General features: G+C 38.2%; 1 protein-coding gene across 1 annotated transcript; it reads right to left on the bottom strand.

The window, feature by feature from the left end:
* Positions 1 to 5,768: 5,768 nt before the first annotated feature.
* Positions 5,769 to 18,739, bottom strand: LOC140237642 (uncharacterized). The gene is made up of 3 exons (XM_072317570.1): positions 18,555 to 18,739; positions 11,310 to 12,697; positions 5,769 to 8,613 (listed from the first exon to the last, which is right to left on the bottom strand). The coding sequence occupies exons 2-3, from the start codon at positions 12,523 to 12,525 to the stop codon at positions 7,343 to 7,345; spliced, it is 2,487 nt and encodes an 828-aa protein (XP_072173671.1). The 5' UTR covers positions 12,526 to 12,697; positions 18,555 to 18,739; the 3' UTR covers positions 5,769 to 7,342.
* Between the last annotated feature and the right edge of the window lie 2,127 nt (positions 18,740 to 20,866).

The following is a 20,866-nucleotide window of genomic DNA, read 5'->3' as shown; positions in this document are numbered from 1 at the left end:
ACAGGCGAAAAAACGGAAATGGAAGCTGCACGTCAGTGTGTGAAATTCAGATACTACTGAGGCATGATGAATATAATATACACTTAAGTGAAACACAGCGGTATAAAAAATGCACAGATTTTTGAAACAAACTTTGGCCTATGCCTAATAGATTCTCTTGATATAGGCTAAATCACTGCATATTCATATTCGTGAAATAAAGTTGTTCATTTTAGAAGACAGGTTCAGATCAAAGATTTTGAGAATTAATTAAATATATACATATATATATATATATATATATATATATATATACATATATTTTAAATGCTTGGTGCAATACTTACAAAAGTTAGAATACACTTCCTAGCTACTAGTATACTACATTGTATATGACAAACATTTTAAAGCCTACACTACAGCCAAATGTATGTTTCAAGATGTGTAAAAAAAAAAAAAATCTTATATTGTAAATTTTTACTTCTTCACTAAGCGTTCAGCATTAAATTGACCATTGGGCCTGGAACTCTGAATTTGAATTAATTTTTGATAAAGTGATACTTATAGATATCAAACTGCCATGAATGGTGGCAAACATCCGTTTCATAAGCATAATTCATATTAAGAAAGTTTGATTTGAAAATCACTTTTGTAGATTATAATTTTAGGCGTTAGCGCGATGTTAAATGCAAGGTTACTTAGACCTTAAACAGTAGAATATTTGGTTGTTGACATCAGGCGACGTAAATTAACTTCTTAAGTTTGTACGGCTTAGAAACGCCTAGATTTGCCTTCAGTTTGCTTTACTTAGTTAGACTTGACGGAAGTTAGTGACAACCGAAAATGATATAGGATGTAGCTAACGTTAGAGGGTTCTAGGTAGAAGTCAATAGGTCTAGACGGGTCTAGATCTAGTCTGGACTGTTGCCTAGAATTCTAGACAAGATCTAAAAAAACGTTAGACAGACTTTACCCCACTGGTCTGAGAAAAGGCAAAAGCCTAAAAAGGTTTAAGTTAACTGATCTTGTTAGTTGCTTTGATAGCGCCATATCTACTATCTAGCTCAAAACTGATTCATTATTTGTATTCAATTATATCAGTTAACTGCTCAACAGTCTAGGCTTACTATCTAGACGTCTGTCTGCGCCTAGCCATAGTTCTCCCCAGGTGTTTTTTTATCCTCTTACACAAATGTGAATAGATCTAATGTTAAGGGGCTTACACGCGAGTACCTATACCCAGGTCATCGCAAAAGAAATAGAGTCTAACGTGTTACAATTCCACTCACGGATCGTACCGATATTTACCTTGAAGTTCAAGTTTTGGCTACAGCCGTATATGCCATCTACCCATTCGCTCGTAGCCGGTATAAGTTGTTTAATTCTATTAATTAGCTAACGAAAAAAAAAAAGTAGACGTTAGAGTTGTCACAAATCCAGATGCGTCGATCGCTGCCAGCGCCAGAGATAGCTAGCTGGCCGGCTGGCGCCGGGTGGTAAAAGCACTGGCTGCCGCTGGCACCCTTGCCACGCACGCACGGCGCTTGCTGACCCGGCCTGGTTGGCCCCCAGTAATGGCGTCGCCTTAAGAGGGCGCACTTCCATGAACAGTCACTTGAATCGGTCTATTGGAGTAGCGGCATTAAAGGGATGGTACAGTATTGGTGGAGATGAGAATTGGGCTTTAACTTTTTGCGAGATACCAAAAAACGCTTATGATATACGTAGTACAGAATACAGTGAAACCCCGTTATAACGAGGTCCGTGGGACCGGCGATATTACCTCGTTATAACCGGTACCTCGTTATAACCGTACGCATCAAAAACAAAGAAAAACATAAGCACGACGTCATAATATACCCAACAATAAAAGTTAAGAACATCCTTTGCGTTGTTATTACACAATTATGGATCATTATTATCGAGAGAATAAAGGGAAATTATTTGTGAATTAGGCGAAAAAGTCGGGGTTGAAATAGGTTAATTCTTTATTTTCCTTCCGAAAATCTCTTCGCATAATAGTGCACGTTATGTTCTTGAGAAGCATAGGCCTATATTATATTAAAATAACATTGTATAAAATGCGTTGTTTACCGTAACTTGCGAGGTATTTTTACGCTGTTGGTGTCAAGCGGGAATGCGATAATTGCATGAATCATTTCGGCTGTATTCTTATACAATGTATGATCGTTGCGCCCGAAAGGATTAAAATGCGTTGGTTATTTTCTTCCGAAAATCTCTTCGCGTTTTGTACATCCGTTCTTGAAAAATAAGCGACAGGATTGAATTTAGAAGGTTGTGATCCTTTTTACCCAGATCTGTTCCTCATAGACCATTCTGAAAGAAAGAAAATCTTCATTGTGAAATGCGTTGTTATTGTGATAATTAACAAACCCAGATCTATTCAAATTGTTAAATGCGTTTGTTTCTTTTTCTGAACACCGACTAAGTAGCTTAACATGCGTTATTCAACTATTTTTACGCTACTGTCAACCGTCGAGATCGCGATGATTTCAGAGTAACATTCGTGCGTCGTGTAGCGTAACTTGCGGGTTCTTTTTACGCTGTTGGTACCCGAGCGGGAATACGATGATTTCATGAATCATTTCGGCTGTAATCTTATATAATGTATGTTCGTTGCAACCGAAGGGATTAAAGATGCGTTGTTCATTTTCTTCCGAAAATCTCTTCGCGTTTTGTACATCCGTGCATGAAAAATAAGCGACAGGGTTGAATTTAGAAGGTTGTGATCCTTTTTACGCAAATCTGTTACTCGTAGACCATTTTGAAAGAAAGAAAAATCTTCATTGTGAAATGCGTTGTTAAAATTGTGATAAATGAACAAACCCAGATCTATTCAAATCGTTAAATACGTTTGTTTCTTCTGAACACCGATTATAAGTAGCTTAACATGCGTTATTCAACTATTTTTACGCTACTGTCATCCGGCGAGATCGCGATGATTTCAGAGTAACATTCGTGCGTCGTTTACCGTAGGCGCAGAACTTGCGAGGTTATTTTACGCTGTTGGTGCCCAGCGGGAATGCGATGATTTCATGAATCATTTCGGCTGTAATCTCATACAATGTATTATCGTTGCGCCCGAAAGGATTAAAGATGCGTTCTTTATCATCTGCCGAAAATCCCTTCGCATTGTATACATCCGTTCTTTAAAAAATTGCGACAGGATTGCGTTATTCAACTATTTTTACGCTACTGTCACCAGGGCGAGATCGCGATTTCATTAATTATTTCGGCTATAATCATACATTCGTATTTGCTAATCAGTAAAACAACTGGAAGTCGGGACTACAAATGGAAAGGATATATTAATGTTGAGTTGCACACGCATTCCAATTTCCATATTTTCCACGAGTGTCGCTACATGAAAAGTTTTTGAGTGCGTTATATTTTTTCCCTTGTTGCGCTGTGGTCTGACCTATAACATTACGCACGCGTGTGATCTCGCGTAAAAGAAAATCGAGTGATTATGTTTGATAATTTAGTAGGAACATCGAATGGTATTAATGTGGGTTTTTTTTTTTTTGCGTGGTTTAAAAGAAAACATGGAAGGAACCGTTCTCTGCAAAACGGCAAAAAGGCATGGATAGCGTGAATTCGATTTTCAATGTTTCATTTGTCTCGTGTTTGAAAAGCGGCAAGTCAAGAAATGGTACCTCGTTATATCCGATCGAATTTCTTATGTTTTTCTTTATCATGATGCGCCGAAAATGTCCTCGTTATAACCGGAATCTCGTTATAACCGAACTCGTTATAACCGATTCGTTTTGCCATAGGTTTACACGCAAAGGAAAACGGGACCGACGCGATCACCTCGTTATAAGCGGTTCCTCGTTATAACCGTACTCGTTATAACGGGGTTTCACTGTATACCATTTTAAGAGGAATTCAAAGTTTATTTGATAAAAATCGGGTTTGGAATGACTGAAACATCTAAAAACAAAGTAAAACAAAGCGATCGTAATAAAGTGTGGGTCCCACACTTTATTAGAATTGCTCTTTTTTGGATATCTCAGCCATTTCAAAACCAATTTTCATCAAATAAACGTTGAATTCCTCATAGAATAATATGCTCTTTCATATTTCATAAGAGGTTTCTCATTATCTCACAAAAAAAAGTTAGAAACCTGAAATTACATGTACGTCTTTATGATGGTACATAATTGCTTTTCGCTGTCCCTTCTTAGAAAACAAGCGGCACATCAATAGTACAGGCACGGGGATGTGCGAATAAAAAAATTGTACAAAAATTGATTAAATGAAATCAAAATTACTCGTTTTTACATGACTTTATATCAACATATAAATGAATAAAGAATTATACTCGAAAATTATACCATATCAGTTTCATTTGTCGCAAACGATCGCAAGGATAAAATCGGCTTTGTAGTGAGAGTACATTTTCAAATATTTCCACGACATACAGCTCAGGTTTATATTTTTGCACATTAATAGGACGGGATTTACTTTTGTTTCAAATGCTTTATCATTTACAGAACATTAATTCTATTTGACAAATAAACAAGCAGAATAATAGACGATATTATGTTAGGGTTTAAAGAACAACAGTGTTTAACCCACTGACGGAGCCACCCTGTGAAAATAAAACATATAAAATGAATCTTGCTCAAAAAGACGGCGGCATGGAACCCTGATCATCAAAGGGTCAAATGCACCTGTGGAATTCTTTTGTGCATCCATCAATAGAAAAAACGGCAGCAGTTTGAATAATTACAACCAGTTGGAACTCCATCTCTTAAACCTCCTTGCTACTAGTAGCTTTTTGCAAAGGCGGCTCGAAATGGACTCGCTAGCGAGAAGTGGGCTCGCAAGCACACAGCGATCGGATCGGAGCGATGCTACTCTTGCAGCTCACCGGTCGCACGCTGTGTGTGCGAGTCCATTGCTCTCTGTGTGCGTGTGCTATATAGCTAGTTGCCTAGGCACCTGCTCCCCCCCCCCCCCCCAAAAAAAAAAAAATATATATATATATATATATATTAATAATAACAAAATAAAAATACGCCTTCAGAAAAAGGTCTGAAAAAAATCTTAAGAACTTCACATCACAACCCATGATTTTTCGGCCCGCAGCACCCTCCCGCCCTCAACCCCCACTAAAAACGTTCCTCGGCCCGTGTGCACTGCCTGGATTTAGTGTGTGTGAATTCAACGAATTAATCGCTTTTCTGTTGTTGTTGTTGTTGTTGTTGTTGTTGTTGTTGTTGTTGTTGTTGTTGTTGTTGTTGTTGTTTTTCAACCAAACGTTCTTGTAAAATCAACACATGGATAAAACTGTAATTTAACTACATGTTCATTACATAAAACAACAAAGAAACAATGTTTGCCGATTCAAAAGAATTTGACAGTCCTTTTAATAGCTATATTCCAAGTGAGATACAATAAAATTATCAAATACCGTACATCTAAGCACACAAACTACATGTATCACTGTAATCAGAAAAAGACAACGAAATATTCACTAAACGAATACGCATAATGGAACATATTATAATTACAGGGAACCTCTTTATAATGAGGACATACTTAAAACCTGTGACAGTTACTTTATGTCACTTTTCTTTCTATACATGTAGCAGGATGCACAAACAATTAATGTTAAGAATTGGGGCCTACAAAATCATCACCATGTTATAAGCGGGTCTGGATACAGTTTAGCAATACATGTAGTTTACACTTCCCCCATTCTAAAACATAACATGTGGACACGTGAACATTGAGAGTCTTCTCATCACATCCCCATCCCCCCCCCCCCCCCCAAAAAAAAAAAAAAAAAATCAGGCCTAGCAGAGTTTGTTCTTTATCCACCTGAAAATGTTAATTGACCCTTTGCTTTTGACACAAGATTCCTTAATACATGTGTATGAGAAAGCCTAAACCTTGGGTAATGAATGCTCACACAAGATGCTACATGTAATACAAACGTACAATCTGTACTGAACACTAACTTTGAAAAAAGAAGATATATATAAATCCACACTATCTTTTCTATAATTATGCCTTAATTTAGGATTAACTAATACTATCTTTATTCTTTTCTTTTCTTCCGATAATCCCATTTCCTAGACATACAATGTATACGATGAAAGATGCAGTATAGTACACGCATTTGCAGATTAATTTACCAATTTCTACCTGATTATGTTGCCATGGACCAGTGGTAATACACCTGTGTACCAGTATTTGAAATGCCATAAATCACATTTTCATCACATAAAATTTAATTCTGTGCATTATAGGTGGTTAACTTGTTATCGGAATACATCGTAGTTCTGACATACAATATCTTCTGTTCCACAATTACAGTAGAAACTGGTTCCACCATGCTCCTTGGCACGTGTGCTACATGGTTAGCTGTTACTGAGAGTTCTGAAATCTGAAGTAAAATGGGAGCATGGGAAAAGAATGACCAAAATCCCTCCCTTTAGGCAGGTTTACAAACACATAGAAGAGTAGAAATGATGGTTTATGAAGAGCAATTGTGGACTAGGATGGTGCTTACTGTAAACTTCATATTGTATTAATTTTGATTGAATGCTCATGCAGACCTGGATGTTAAGACAAGGGCACTAACATGCAATGTACATGTAGTTCCATTTACTTGTAGTCTGGTTGATATATTTATTTACCTTCAAACTTGTGGCTATTCTTGCCATTCACTTAACTTGTAACACCTCTGTCATAAAGTCAAGGTCACATTAGCATTAGCAGAAAACCTGTTATCATTCTATTGCTGTAAACATGTTCACCAACAACCGAAGTTGATAGCATGTAAATGCCTTCTTTGTTAAATTAATGCAAATGTCAACATATGTATGATTTGACATTCGCTTCAGTTGACAGCTTTTCTCTACTCCGAGGTATGTTGACTTATGAAAAGTTTATAGAAAATACCTGCACATGTACCTGCACATGAATATACAGTATTTGGGAACTAATTGAATTTAGGAGTCCTGGCATGTACAACGTGTATTTGTTTCTTTGCAATGAACTGTAAGTTGTATATTGTTTTATATTTTGCCAAGTACATGAATGAATGAATGAATGAATGAATGAATGAATGAATGAATGAATGAATGAAAATTACAGGGCCTACTTGATTACTTTTATCCCTAGCTTAACCTGAAATGTGTGAATTGTTTATTAAATGAAACACATTCATAAATGTTTAGGACATTGTCAAAATCAAATGAAATAATAAAAAAGGGACACAAGAGGTCAACAGAAACTAGGTGGAATAGGACCACTCTCTTTACAGTCACTACTTGTACTTTCCAAAACAGATTCAATGCATCACACATACATCTGTAGTACCTTAGCATTACTCCTTAGCTGAGCCATACATTTCACCTATGATTTCAAAGCTTTCAACTCCACCCCCATGCCCTTCAAAGTGCAGGTTAATGTGGGATTGTCTAGCCTGCAGGGGGACATACACTGGAAATTTGATATCACAGACAGGACACTGCTTCAGCAGCATGCCCTCTTTTGATGAAGCTGCAGCACTCCCTCCACTACCTGTTGCTGCTGATGCCTGCACATCACCACGGTGACAATCTTCCGTGTCGCTGCCATCTGGCGAGTCTCTGTGCATGTGCTTCTGGATATGTGCAATGATGTCCGCCCTTGACGATGTGCTCTTGAATTGACAGTAGCAAAAGACACATCGACGGTCCCTTATGCTCTGTTCTGCATGGCGCATGGCAGAACTGCCTCTCATGTTCTCCAGCGTTGGTGAAGGTATGCCCCCATCCTTGAGCTGAATTGTGCTCCATTCTACCGAGGAGGGAAGGAGCATATCCTGTTGAGAATTGACATTGTCTCCTGTACACTGCTGAACCTGACTGTGCACATAGTGGGGAACATAAGGATCATGCTGCACATCCTCGCGAGATACTGCATTGCTGTAGGGATGGTGAGCATGAATCAACCATGTCTCCTCAGAGTCATCAAAGTTGCTAGGTCTCCTCACGCCTCCTACTCTAAGTCTAACTCTCTCAGGCACTTCATTCACGTTGCTCCGTCTTCTCTGAAAATCCATCGCTCTGACCTCTGGGGGTGTATCGGGGGGTCCACGCACTTCATAATCTTCATCGGAATCTGAAGGGGAAAGGTTAGCTTCTACGTGCCGGTCCTCTTGAGAAACTTTGCGTGGAACAACTCCATTTGGCTTCGCTAGCCCTGTTGCTGGAGGAAACACACTTTCCCAGCTGCTTGACTTGACATTGGCCTCCTGGTTTACTAACTCTTTCTTACGTAAAAGAGCGCCCTCTGGACCCGAGTATGACTTTGATCTGGCAGGAAGATTGGAATTCTGCAGGACGGTCAGCTGTCTTGGTGGCAATGTTCCCCTGATTCCACGGAACATTCCAGGCATTAGTCTGGGAGGGAGCTGTTGCCCATTCCTAGTGGCCACTGTCTGATGGACTGGCTGAAATGCACTCTTACCCCCTGGTGCTCCAGGACTGACATTTGAAGTAGACTCTCCACTCCTTAATCCACTTGATAGTGCCTGAGGTGGTGACACTGGGCTACCAGATAGAAATCTACTAGCCAGCAAGGAACTCTTCTTGAACATCGGGTAATTTGCATCTGTTGGGAAGACAAGATACATGGTAATCACAAACTACAATGACATGTATTTTGAACAGTATGGTCTCTTTCATCTATTTTGCCTTCATTTCTGTCAAATGAAAACAAAACATAACAAAACAATTCAACTTCCATCCATCAAGTAGCATAATTAAACACAATACATGTAAAGATTGCATATTTTGAATTTTGTTGCCTGATGCTGTGACTGTAGAGGTTAGATGTCAATGCTCTACAGATCAAAGGGTACTAACTTGAATAAGATTAATTTCCAAGAGATCATATTGATTGCGAAAAGACAAGAAAATCAAAGCAGAAATGAACAAAAATGAGGAAAATTTAGCCAAATGATGACATGACTAGTGTAGCTCCTTCTCCATTTTATTTCTTTTTTATTTGGTGAAGTTACGGTGTTCAAGGTTAGCTAGCCTACAATGGTAATTTGCAATTCAGGGGGGGGGGGGGCATTTCATGAAGCGTTTCGTCAAATTTGTACAAATTTGCTCTCAGCCGACCAGATGCAAGGATTTCAGTAGTTTACAGTATAACAGTTTGTTAGAAAAAAAAATATTTGCTGACAAAATACTTCATGAAATGCTCCCAGAGCATATAACTTGCAAGCATAGAAGTTCAGACATGACAACTCCACATCTCCATCTAAAATCTGAATTTCCTGTACCAATACAAATGTAACAAAACTGGCTTAAAGTAGAATGCATGTACATGTAATAACTGAACTTCTTGTCACATCTGCTCATTTCTTTGTGTCTTCTACTAGGTGTTACAAAAAACATTTCCCACTTTTGATCCTTAATAGTTCAATAACTATGTATCAGATAACACTGACATTGATATGAGCAATAGCTGAATAATGTACAATTTTGTTGGAAGTGCTTTAAAAATGATAGCATAAATCAGTTTCATTAAATTCAAGATTTATTTTGAAGTAAGGTTTCAGATTTTGCTCTATTTTAAACCCTCTGTACAAAATGTTAATTCAGCACAGGGGCCAATTGGTGTGTATGGGAGTGTGTGATTAACACCTTGTCAATGGTCCTGAACAATGGCCAGGATCGGAATGCTCTATTTTATGAGAAATTCCACTACTGTACGAGCTGAAATTTTCGCGTACAGATATTTTCACGAATTGCTACTTGGAGGACATTTTCACGTGTTGTTAATTTCGCGGTTGCGAGGGTCAAACTGAACTTACTTATTCATGCATTGTTATTTTCGTGTGTTGTTTTCGCGGTTCAAAGGCGATTCGCGAAATTTGTGAAACTAAAACCACCGCGAAAATTTCAGCTCGTACAGTATCACAGCTAGTCTTTATTCATCCTGAAATGTAGTGTATGCAAGCACATGAAAAACATGTGCTTATTTTGTTCATGTGCATGCATTTTACCCTTTACCATGAATTCAGACTAGCAGTACCCAGGGCAATCCATCATGAATTATTAATAAAGAATTGCATGTGCCTTGGAGCAAGAGTCCAAAAGCCCAGTCAGCAGAGCTCTGAAAAGGTGGTATCCGTGGTATTCATGTCTATTGTTTAGGGTCATTGTAAGCACACACTCACATACACATCATTGGTTCTTGTGTAAAGTTTGATTTTGTACAGAGGGTTCAGATTTGACCAAAATCTGGAACTTAACTTTAAAATCAATCATGGAATTCACAAAACTGATTCATGCTCTCATATTCAAATCACCTCCAACTAAATTGTACACTATTCAGCTATTGCTCTCTTCAATAACAGTGTTATCTGATGTATAGTTTCGAATTATTAAGGATCAAAAGTGGGAAATGTTTTTTGTAATACCTAGTATTTCTTGTTGAATTCAGGGTGTTCATTCAAAGGAACTTTTCTCTTCTCAATATAAATTCACTCTTGTATATAAATATGACTGTTGCTCCAGAAAGAATTTGAAAGAAACGTGGTTGCTGTTAAAAATCATGTTGTACTATCTTTGCTACAAATCATACAATTGTAGATGCCTTTCAAATACATGTACTTGACAGTGGTCAAGGATTTCTACAGTATTTCTGCTGATCATTATTGTACCATAATGATCACAGTGAGGGACTGCCACATCCGAGCACATTTGTTTCAGTTATTTAATAGCTAGTTTCAAGGTAATTTTGACTGAATGTCTGAACAATAGCTTGACAGGACACAAGCTATACATGGGTGCATCATGTTGAATGACTATGGCTATATTGTCTTGACATCACAGACCCAGTAGCATGAGGATTCATGGAGTAGGAAGACTGGCTCAGTTTGGATACACATGTATTCAAGAATCATACCCTATGACAAATAATGCACATTTATCACAATTCTCTATTCAAGCAGGCCTACACACACAGCTGAAGAATCATGATCCAGGGATGCCAATTAGAATGAAACAGAGGGCCCAAAATACGTATGTACCTTTACATGAAGCAACTCTGTACACAAAAGGGCCTGAACTTGACACTTCCAGGGCCTGAAGTCAGGCTTTTGCCGCAAAAATGGCTTCCCTGTTGATAAGAGTCAACTGTTTCAGATTAGTGGATGCTTCAATGCTTGTACTCACTGGCCTGTGCTATTCCTGTTTTTCAAATGTACCCCTGTGGGCAGAAAATGAACTGGGCCACCCATGACTCCCCACGCTACTGGGTCTTTTAAGAGATCAGAAGCTGGTATGCCTCACCTCCTGGTCCTGCCATTGAAGGACCATCTTCTAAATGTCTTCTGCAATTTTTGCAGAGCCGCCTCTCTGATTCCAACACAGTGACCTTATTTGAAAGACTTTCAATCACAGAGTTTGTAGTCATCAGCATGTTACCAAGGTCGTAGGTTTCCAGAGACTCTTTCTGAGGAAGATATAGCTCGCTCTCCTGCCTCTCAAGACTTTCCTTTCTCCTGCGCGCCTCTCCACTGGCATGGTAGGTTCCCACTGCCTTGGCCATACTTTCTAACATGATCTTGAATCTAAGTAGCTCCGTGACTGCCAACTCAGAGTTCTCAGCTGGCTCATCTTCAGGCTGATTTAGATAATCTTCCTGTGGCATCAAAATAGATCTGGCCAAACCATCACTCTCAGATTTAATAATATCAAAATCAGAGCACATCCTTGTGTGCAACTCCATCAACTCCTTATCTGGGTTCTCGACATTTCTTTGTAAATCTTGCTTATGTACATTATACCACATGTCAATGTCATCCTCAGAAACAGAGGGCAGGATTTTCTTGTCTTCACTTACATTGTACAGACTCCATAGCAGTACCCTCCAAACCCTTCTTACAACAGATACCAATACCCCTGAGTCTCCCTCTCCTAGAATCGTTCTAATCCCTATGGGGAGTTCAGTAGCAGTACCCTCCGAGTGTCCCTGGACATGATTAGTCAATTCTTCTAAGAGGTGCAGAAATTCCAAAGCATGTTTAACTGTTGCCTTGGATTGTTTAATGTAGACCTCTTGACCCCTTCTTCTCCTCTCCAATGAATCTTTCTCCTTTAGCAGTTGCTGATGAATATGCACCACCTCTCTAAACAATTGTCCCGCCTCCTCACCAAACTGGATGTCAGCTCCACTTACATGTATACCTGCTGACACATCAACAGCACACACATCACCACCATTGCTCCCAGGCTCACTTTGACAACCCAAGGACACTTCAGACTGACTTGAAGCACCAGGGCTTTTTGCTTCAAGCTCAGTCCCATAACTCTCACCAGATCCATTTTCCAAACCAGTTGCCTTCCCACTTGGATTTCCTCGAGACTGCTCTAGTTGTAACTGCTTTACGGTGTCACTTAGATGCTTATTGGTGTCACTTAGATGCTTATTCTGCGTTTTAAGGCCTTTGATTTGGGCCTTGAACTGAGTGATCATAGAATGAAGAGCCTCCTGGCCTCCTTCCATCTTTCAAATTGTGTCCACACGGTTTGTGGGACCGTCTACACAGAAGGTCTGTGTTCCAGAAGTGTTCCTTAGCAACGTATGATCATTATGACAACATGCTGGGCTTGAAAGCCCTTTAAAGACAAAATCCTGAGAGATGGCTTAGTCAGCATTCTCCATCTGCTGATTAAATCTGGCATGGAAAAACAAAAAGAACATGCATAAATACAATAATATAGCATAATTAACATATCTATCATGTATGCATAATATTCAATATAATATTCAATGCCTAAAGAATTTCGGTAGGAGAATTTAATGATTCCCCTAATTGTTAATTCTGTGTTGTCACAAATGAAGACAAAGAATACACATACGTTTACAATGATTTTTTTTTTTTAAAGGCCATTGAAGCATTTTTACCATAATTTGTAAACACAGTAAAGATGTACAATATCTGTATGCCAACAGAATCTGAAATCTTGCCCAGCTCTAGGCTACCTGCCTGTAAGATTTCAAAGAGTTTGTCACATATTCTTTATTGTTACATATTTTAAGAATTTTCCTCTTTTTTTTCTCTCTGAATTAAGAGATTTGGTTTGCTCTGTTTAATTTATCTCATGCAATTACATGTATCACCTAAAAATAAGAAAACATAAAAAAAAAAATGAATGGGTCAATGCCAATGGTCAAAATGTTATCACGTTTGCTGAGATCATTAATCAAACAATATGCCTAGAAGTGAAGGATAAAACAAAATGCAATATTCCCTGATATTCAGTGTCTGATCTGCTTTGTTCTGTTTTTGCTCCCTCTCTCTCAATTTGGTCTAAATTTTTAAGAGACGAGTTTTGAATGGCACCAAGGCGATTAAACAGAAAGAGAGAAAAGAAGGCATCAAGAAAAAAAAAAATAATTGTATCTATACTCTATCACTCTGGCTCCTCACAGAGGACATGACAATCACTGTGCACATGCAAGGTGCTACATAAGCACTTGCCTGATTGCCAAAGGCAAGTAAAAATCAAAGTTGGGCAATGAACCAATGGGAGAAAATGCTTGCCCGAATAGGGCAAGCAAAAAGGTTTTGAAGCCACTTTTTTCACTCCCCCCCCCCCCACAAAAAAAAAAAGCCCACCATAAAAGGTAACCATACAGAAGCCAAGAGAATTGTTCAGCCGTGCAACACACAAAATTCCATTTCCCAAATGCTACATAACGATCAAGCCAAGTTTGTTGAGCACTCCTTTGTGTTTATGCATGCAAACTGTATATGTGTGCTCTTCATTAAAATGAATGTGTTTTACAGTGGACTCCCGTTATAACGAAGTCCTCGGGACCGGCAGTTTTCTTTCGTTATAACGAAATTTCGTTATAACCGAATGAATAAACAATAAAATATAGAGTTGATAATGTTGCGGCCCTAAATTTTATTTCGTTGTAACGGGAATTTCGTTATAACCATGTTCGTTATAACGGGAGTGCACTGTATAAAGCTCTTGACTTCTGAGTGGTTTTCTATACCAGTTTCTCATATTTTTGGACTTCCCTTTTGGGCAAGTAAAATTCATGTTTGGGCAAGTGTTCTTGAACCATTTGAAAATCACCTTGCCCCACTGGGCAAGTGGTACAAAAAAAAAAATAATGTAGCACCCTGGACATGTACATGTAGTTCAAATTTATTCCCTTAATGGACTTGTTTTTTTTGTTTTTTTTTACTTATGACATTGTATTTCAGTTCATTACTCATAACCAGCAAGAACAGCAGGTCTAAAAAGATTTAGTTTCATTCCGAACTTTTCATAACGACCTCTCTCATAACATATTGCATGAAACTTTAGCATTTTCCACCTTTAATCAAGTGAGCTGTATTCAGTGCAGGATGAAAAAGGAAAAGTTACATGGTCATGACAGATTAATATTTAAAGCACAGGTACAACACAATCATCTAACAAGCAACTTGTCAAAGCTATTTCAATTTAGGGAACAACTCTGTCATTTTGAGCTGTAAAATTCCTCCTCGAGGCTTCTCTTGGGGGAGGCAGTATATATCTGTGTTACATAAAGTGTAATGTTAACATTGATGGAAATGACTACTTAAATAAACAAACGATGAAATCTTGGGGGGGGGGGGTTATATCTGTAGTGCATATTTTCCAACATGTTGTTAACAATGTATGCTACTGTACGTCGAGCTCTAGATATCTCTGAAATTGTTTTAATTGCAGCACACCATTTTTTTTTTCAATTATTCCATACCCTGGGAAGCGTTGAAGCAAGGATGAATTTCTAGCACATACATTATAATATATAAATCCAATTCCAGCTGCTGTACACTGGCCAGAGCAGAGCACTGTCAATCAATAGTGTATTCCTCAAGGATACATTACCGATTACAGCTGTAATCACTGCTGGGATCAGACCCAAGACATTTTTTTAAATCGATCCATCAAGCAGCATACGGTATGAGAATTGATACTGAAGAATTATCATTACTAAAAGATTAGCACGGTCTCTGAAGATCACTAGATCCTCTCACATGAAATAGAAAGAGATTTCTGTACGAGCTGAAATCCCTGTATACTATAATTATAAACAAGTGGTGTGTTGTACATTTGTATTTGAAGTATCGTATTGTTTGACCCAGATAATGCTACATCATAGTCCATGCAGTGTGTTAGACTTACTACAAATTCATTATTATTTTACTAATTACTTGTACTAGCTGTGCAAAATCAAGAGCAGTTATTGCATGATTCTTAAAAAATATTTTCCCAATGAAAAATATGGATATACATTCAGCGTGTACAGTATTAGAACTTGCTAATTCCTACACAAAGTCAGAAAAAAGCTTTACACACAAACTTGCAACATACATGTATGACAGACAAATCTAGGAATTTTAATCTTCCAAAGTATCACTGCTAATTTATTCAAATAAGTAGGCGTTTGAAAATTCAACAAAAACAATCAAATGAACAACGGGCTCGAAAGTTCCTTTTTTTTATCATTATTATTCCTCATTAAACACAAACATTACATACAACAAACAAACGAACAAACAAACTGATAGTGATACAACATAAGTTACCAAACCACAGAAAGTTTGTTTTTAGTACCTACTGGATGGGTTGTGCCACAGTGCTGTGGAAAGTGTGTACTAGACCTTTGCATTTTAAAGGGGAATTCCAGGAGATTTTCAAAATTTCACATAATGTATTGTAAAAGTGGAAATTTTCGCAGTGGTGAAATTTTCGCGCATTTTGCGCAACCAGAAACAAGCACGAAAATAAAAGCATGTGAATATTTTTGCTTGCCCTAGGTTCCCGTAGTTCATTGCCTGAGGCCGGCCCCACTTTTGTGTGGCCGTTTACACATATACGAGAAAGTGACCAGAGTCCAGCCTGAGGCCCGCCTCAGGTCGGCTTTCTCATATGTGTAACAAGGATGGTCTACTGTAACTCTTACTAAATTGTACCATAACCCCAACCCATGGTATCCTCCCTGTTCACCTGTCCCTAAACTTGACCTTCGCAAGTACTGTACATGCATTAACTGTTCCCTAAACTGGTTCCCAATCCAACCTTTCACCTTCTAGACAGTGACTTCCATCAATGTAATTTATAATATGATTCTTATATAGGGTCCTACCCTTTGCCCAAACAAGGCTAACACAATCTCTAGTAGATAGGGCCTGTATCATGCAGGGAGGTGGGAATTCCCATCTCCCTGGGAATGGGCATGCAATGTCAGAAACCATCAGAGATGAAAAAGAAGAAAAAAAAGTAGATGTCACAGAGTGTAGCTATTTGAGTGTGCTCACTTACAAAATATAAATTCACGAGCTAGTTTTACAATACAATGTAATGTATTGTTAGGTTTTAGGGCAAACTTTGTTCGCTGTTGGGACTATATGTGCAATGTTAGGCCACACATGTACAATTATGTAGGCCTATGTCAGAAGAAGGCAAGGTTTGTTTCACTCATTTGTTTTTGTCTCAATCATTATTCATCATCGGGAGGCATGCCATGGTACTATAAGGCCTGCTGCATTGTTCAGATAATGTAGGAGGAACACACCCATCGTGGAACTAAATTAAAAATAGTGGTGGGTCTAACGAAGATTTACTTTCTGTGCTACAGTGAGTCAGATGTGACACAAAAAAAAAAAAAAAAGTTTAAAGGGGTAGTAGTGTCCACGCCCAGCATACAATAGATATTAAAGGACCTACCCATGCATGCAGAGCAAAGTAGGGCCTACCCTTTGCTGACTTGTGACATTTTTAAAATTCATGACACCCTCAACATCTTGCATTCAATTGACAAAAATATGTTGAGTCTTAGTAGTAAGTCTATTTGATAATTTTTCACTTTTTCTTCAGATTACTTGGATACGCCCACAGGAAACCTTCCAAATAAAATTTCTACTCTCTACCTCCTCTGTAGAAAAAGTCTAGTGATATGACTAACAAAAGGCATTGAAATGCATGAATGCAACTTCCCCTCAAAATGTGGACAGCATTTTGTTTTATGGTCGAATTATTGACAGCTTGCTTTGGGGTTTTTTAAAGAAATATTAGAGCATTAATCTGCTGAAAAATACATGTCCAGACTTCTGACTAGGGCCTAGTAGGCCTACATATCATAACAAAACTTGTCAAATGACAATGTCAGTGACAGTGACTCGGCGCTGTTTTTGGAATGTCTACTGGAATTGGCGATTGTAACCTTACACATTATTTATTTCGCCACATTATAGGTAATGTCGAGGGTATCAAGAATCAACCAACTGACAGCATGCATTGCACTACGATTACGAAGTTCCTTTAACATTCTTTGTTTACTAGTTACAGTCACGTCAGCAAAACTATCAAACCTACATTATAGGTATCTATTACATAATACCAATGTGAGGCACTTCACTACACTACACTACTCATAAAGTTATGTAGTAAATTAGTAGTAAGCCTATAGATGGGATAAATTTACACGTCAGAAAAACCTTCTGCATCTACCTCATGTAGCTACCAGTATTGCCCTAAATTCTTTTTATGTGTTTTGCATAAAAAAATGGAACATGTTACCCTCAGATGTTAGAGATAGTACCACTTTTTCCAGATTTAAAGTGTTGACCTGGAAGTATTTGCTTCATCGATATTCTCAGTCTCATTGATGCTGCTCCTTTTAAATTCTAGATACATGACTTTATCTCATCGCTTTCCATTTCAGTAACATAGTCTAAATGCCAATTATGTTTTGCTTTAAAATTCCATAGGTAGTGTGTGTGTGTGTGTGTGTGTGTGTGTGCATGCACTTAGAATCCATCCTTGTATGTTAAAGCCACTGTATAATTCCGGTTTATGGTAAAAATTAGAAACTCTCCTTTTGAAAGGGTCCTCCTGGAGAAGTGAGGGTTCTGAGACCATACCACAAAGTTATTATAAAAAAAAAAAAAAAAAAATTGCTGCTCCCTCTTGTGGTCATATATCACTAGCCGATAAAATAAATTTTACATTGACTCGGGGGGGGGGGGGGGCAATAAATTTGGTGTCATTTTTTTGGTCTCTGGGGTGTGGTTGCTGCGCTTCTTGGGGGATTCCACTAGAATTATTCTATGGCTTTAATATGTTTGTATATATATTTGTGAGTTGTTATATTACATGTCTTAACTTGCCTTTCAAGGGTCATATTATACAAGCTTGCTTTTCTAAGACCCCTCCACTTACATCTATAATGCATCTACATGCATTGTCAATTTATATTCAAATATTCTGCAAATTGTTTTAATCGCATAGGCCTATATTCAACAATGTAGAGGTCTATTCCTTGTTACATTTATTGCTGTTATGTAATTTTTGTATTATGGAAACTTTGAATAAACTTGAAACTTGAGACTTGAAACAGACAGGCCACCACTTGCATGCACAGCCACAGGCACAGCAGGGACAGAAAGTCAAAACAAAATTTGTCATGACAACAATCAAAGATTCACTCCAAAGATATCAGCGGCTTTCAATATGTTATACGTCAAAATGGAAGCAGAAACTCACCACGTAAAGCCCAGCATGTTACGAGAGAATAACTTGTTCCTTTAATTAACTTCTGTAACCCTTCGTGCAGGCAACCTTCGAGTAAACACTGTACACGTATTCACGCATAGTACATGCATGGACCTGTTTGTAACACAATTTTTGCACGGCGCGGAAATGCTATAAACAGGGAACTTGCTGCCGCCATTACATCGTCGAGAAAGGGGATTCCCATATTCTCCGATGACTCCACAGTGTTACGTACTCAGTGGTGACACGCCACCTGAACGCCTCGGCCACTCGGCGTTGGAGCGCCCTCTACGGTTATTGTCACGTATCACGCACCACATGTACATACTAGTACTGTGGCTATAATACCGGGGAGGTGGATCACCCTCGTAATACACATTTTCTTGTGTACTGTAATCATTGAGCTTTTTAGTTATTCTTCTTGGAAGTATCAAGGAGGTACTATATAGGCGAGGCTCGCCTAGTACCTCCTTGGAAATACTAGTACATTGTACTAACGCTAGTAAGCCGACATTGTACCCTTACTTCCCAACGTTCCGTCTGGAACCATGGCAAACAAGGCTTTTACGAGCTCTCTGGTAATATCGTGACCATGTCAGGGAAAAATGATTCTAAACTTCTAGTTTTCGGAAGAACTTCAGGATGAAGAGATTTCAAATAATCGTCATTTCAAGGATCCCACTGAATCGTTGCATTGAAGCACCTGCAGTACAGATTCTTTTTTTCTGACTCCTGCTTTCTCTTTCCTTGTCTTTCCCTCCCACCCTCTGCCTCTCTAACTTCCAGTTAGTATCTCAGATATGTCTTTTTTCTCCTCCATATTCTGATTGAATATTGTATGTTTAAAATGGAAATGCTTTTTGTAATTTTATTCTGTTATTCTTTTACCCGTAATTTAAGCCTATAATTATGTATCATAATATTTCAATACTTCGTGCAATTCAGTCACCGACTGCAATATACGATTGACAGGAAACAGTTATTGAATTGAATCAAATTGAATTGGGGAATACGAATCTGGAGAAAATTGTTACAAAATGAGATAGGTCTACATTTATCATTATTATTATCATTACTATTACTATTGTTATTACAATTATGATTATGATGATGATGATGATTATACATTGTAGCAACAACAGCAGCAGCAGTAGCACTTGGATCCTATCACCAGGGAGGTGGTATTTTTCGTCTCACCTCCCTACTATCACGCATCCATTAGTATATTCTATATTGAGCATCTTTAGTCCAAGCATTCTGGCCATCAGGAATTAACTTTTTCATTTGCAATCCTCAAGTCCTCACATGTACTTGATTTATTCCATTTGCTATCCTCTCAGTACAATAAAAAGTACAATGTTACAAGCAGACATATTTCTGTTGTTCTTGTTTTACTTTCTACATACACATCAACTGGTGCGCACACACACACACACACACACACACACACACACACACACAGAGTCTACATCTCCTGTCTATGGGTACTGACAGTGGGTCAAAAATGTTCTGCCCAGATGGAAAGCTTTCCCTGTGACACTTAGTGGGACAACAACAAAACTGCACTGTTACAAAGTAAAGGGATCGTATAGTTTTGGTTGAGACCTAATTTCAGGTTTCTAACATTTTTTGGTGAGATAATGACAAACCTCCTATGAAATATGAAAGAGCATGTAATTCTATGAGGAATTCAACGTTTATTTGACGAAAATTGGTTTTGAAATGGCTGAGATATCCAAAAAAGAGTGATTCTAAGAAAGTGTGGGACACACACTTTATTACGATCGCTTTGTTTTACTTTGTTTTTGGATGTTTCAGTCATTCCAAACCCGATTTTCATCAAATAAACTTTGAATTCCTTTTAAAATGGTATGCTCTGTACTATAGTATACACATTGTAAGTGTTTTCTTGGTATCTTGTAAAAAGTTAAAAGCCCAATTCTCATCTCCACCAATACTGTACCATCCCCCTTTCATATATCTCATATATCATACACTATAATTTGGTGGGAATTACAAGTTAAACTGGGGGGGGGGGGGGGTTAGTGAATTGAGACTATCCACAGGGGAAAAAATTGACACCTTTGCACTATGTGAATTAAGTTGAACAGCATAACAGCTTTGCAAAATCTAGACAAAGCTGGCCATGTAATACACATTGTAGAAACATCAAGTTAATGAAAGTTGGCACATGATTTCATAAGGCAATGCACTAAGGAGCATGGGCCAACAGATTGCCATATCCACTGACTTCCTGATATTCAAACTGAACTACAATCTGTAATTTAATTTACTTGTCTGAT

This window comes from Diadema setosum, chromosome 14 (genome assembly GCF_964275005.1).
Source record: "Diadema setosum chromosome 14, eeDiaSeto1, whole genome shotgun sequence".
Taxonomy (NCBI): domain Eukaryota; kingdom Metazoa; phylum Echinodermata; class Echinoidea; order Diadematoida; family Diadematidae; genus Diadema; species Diadema setosum.
This window is presented reverse-complemented; position numbering and strand designations above follow the sequence as displayed.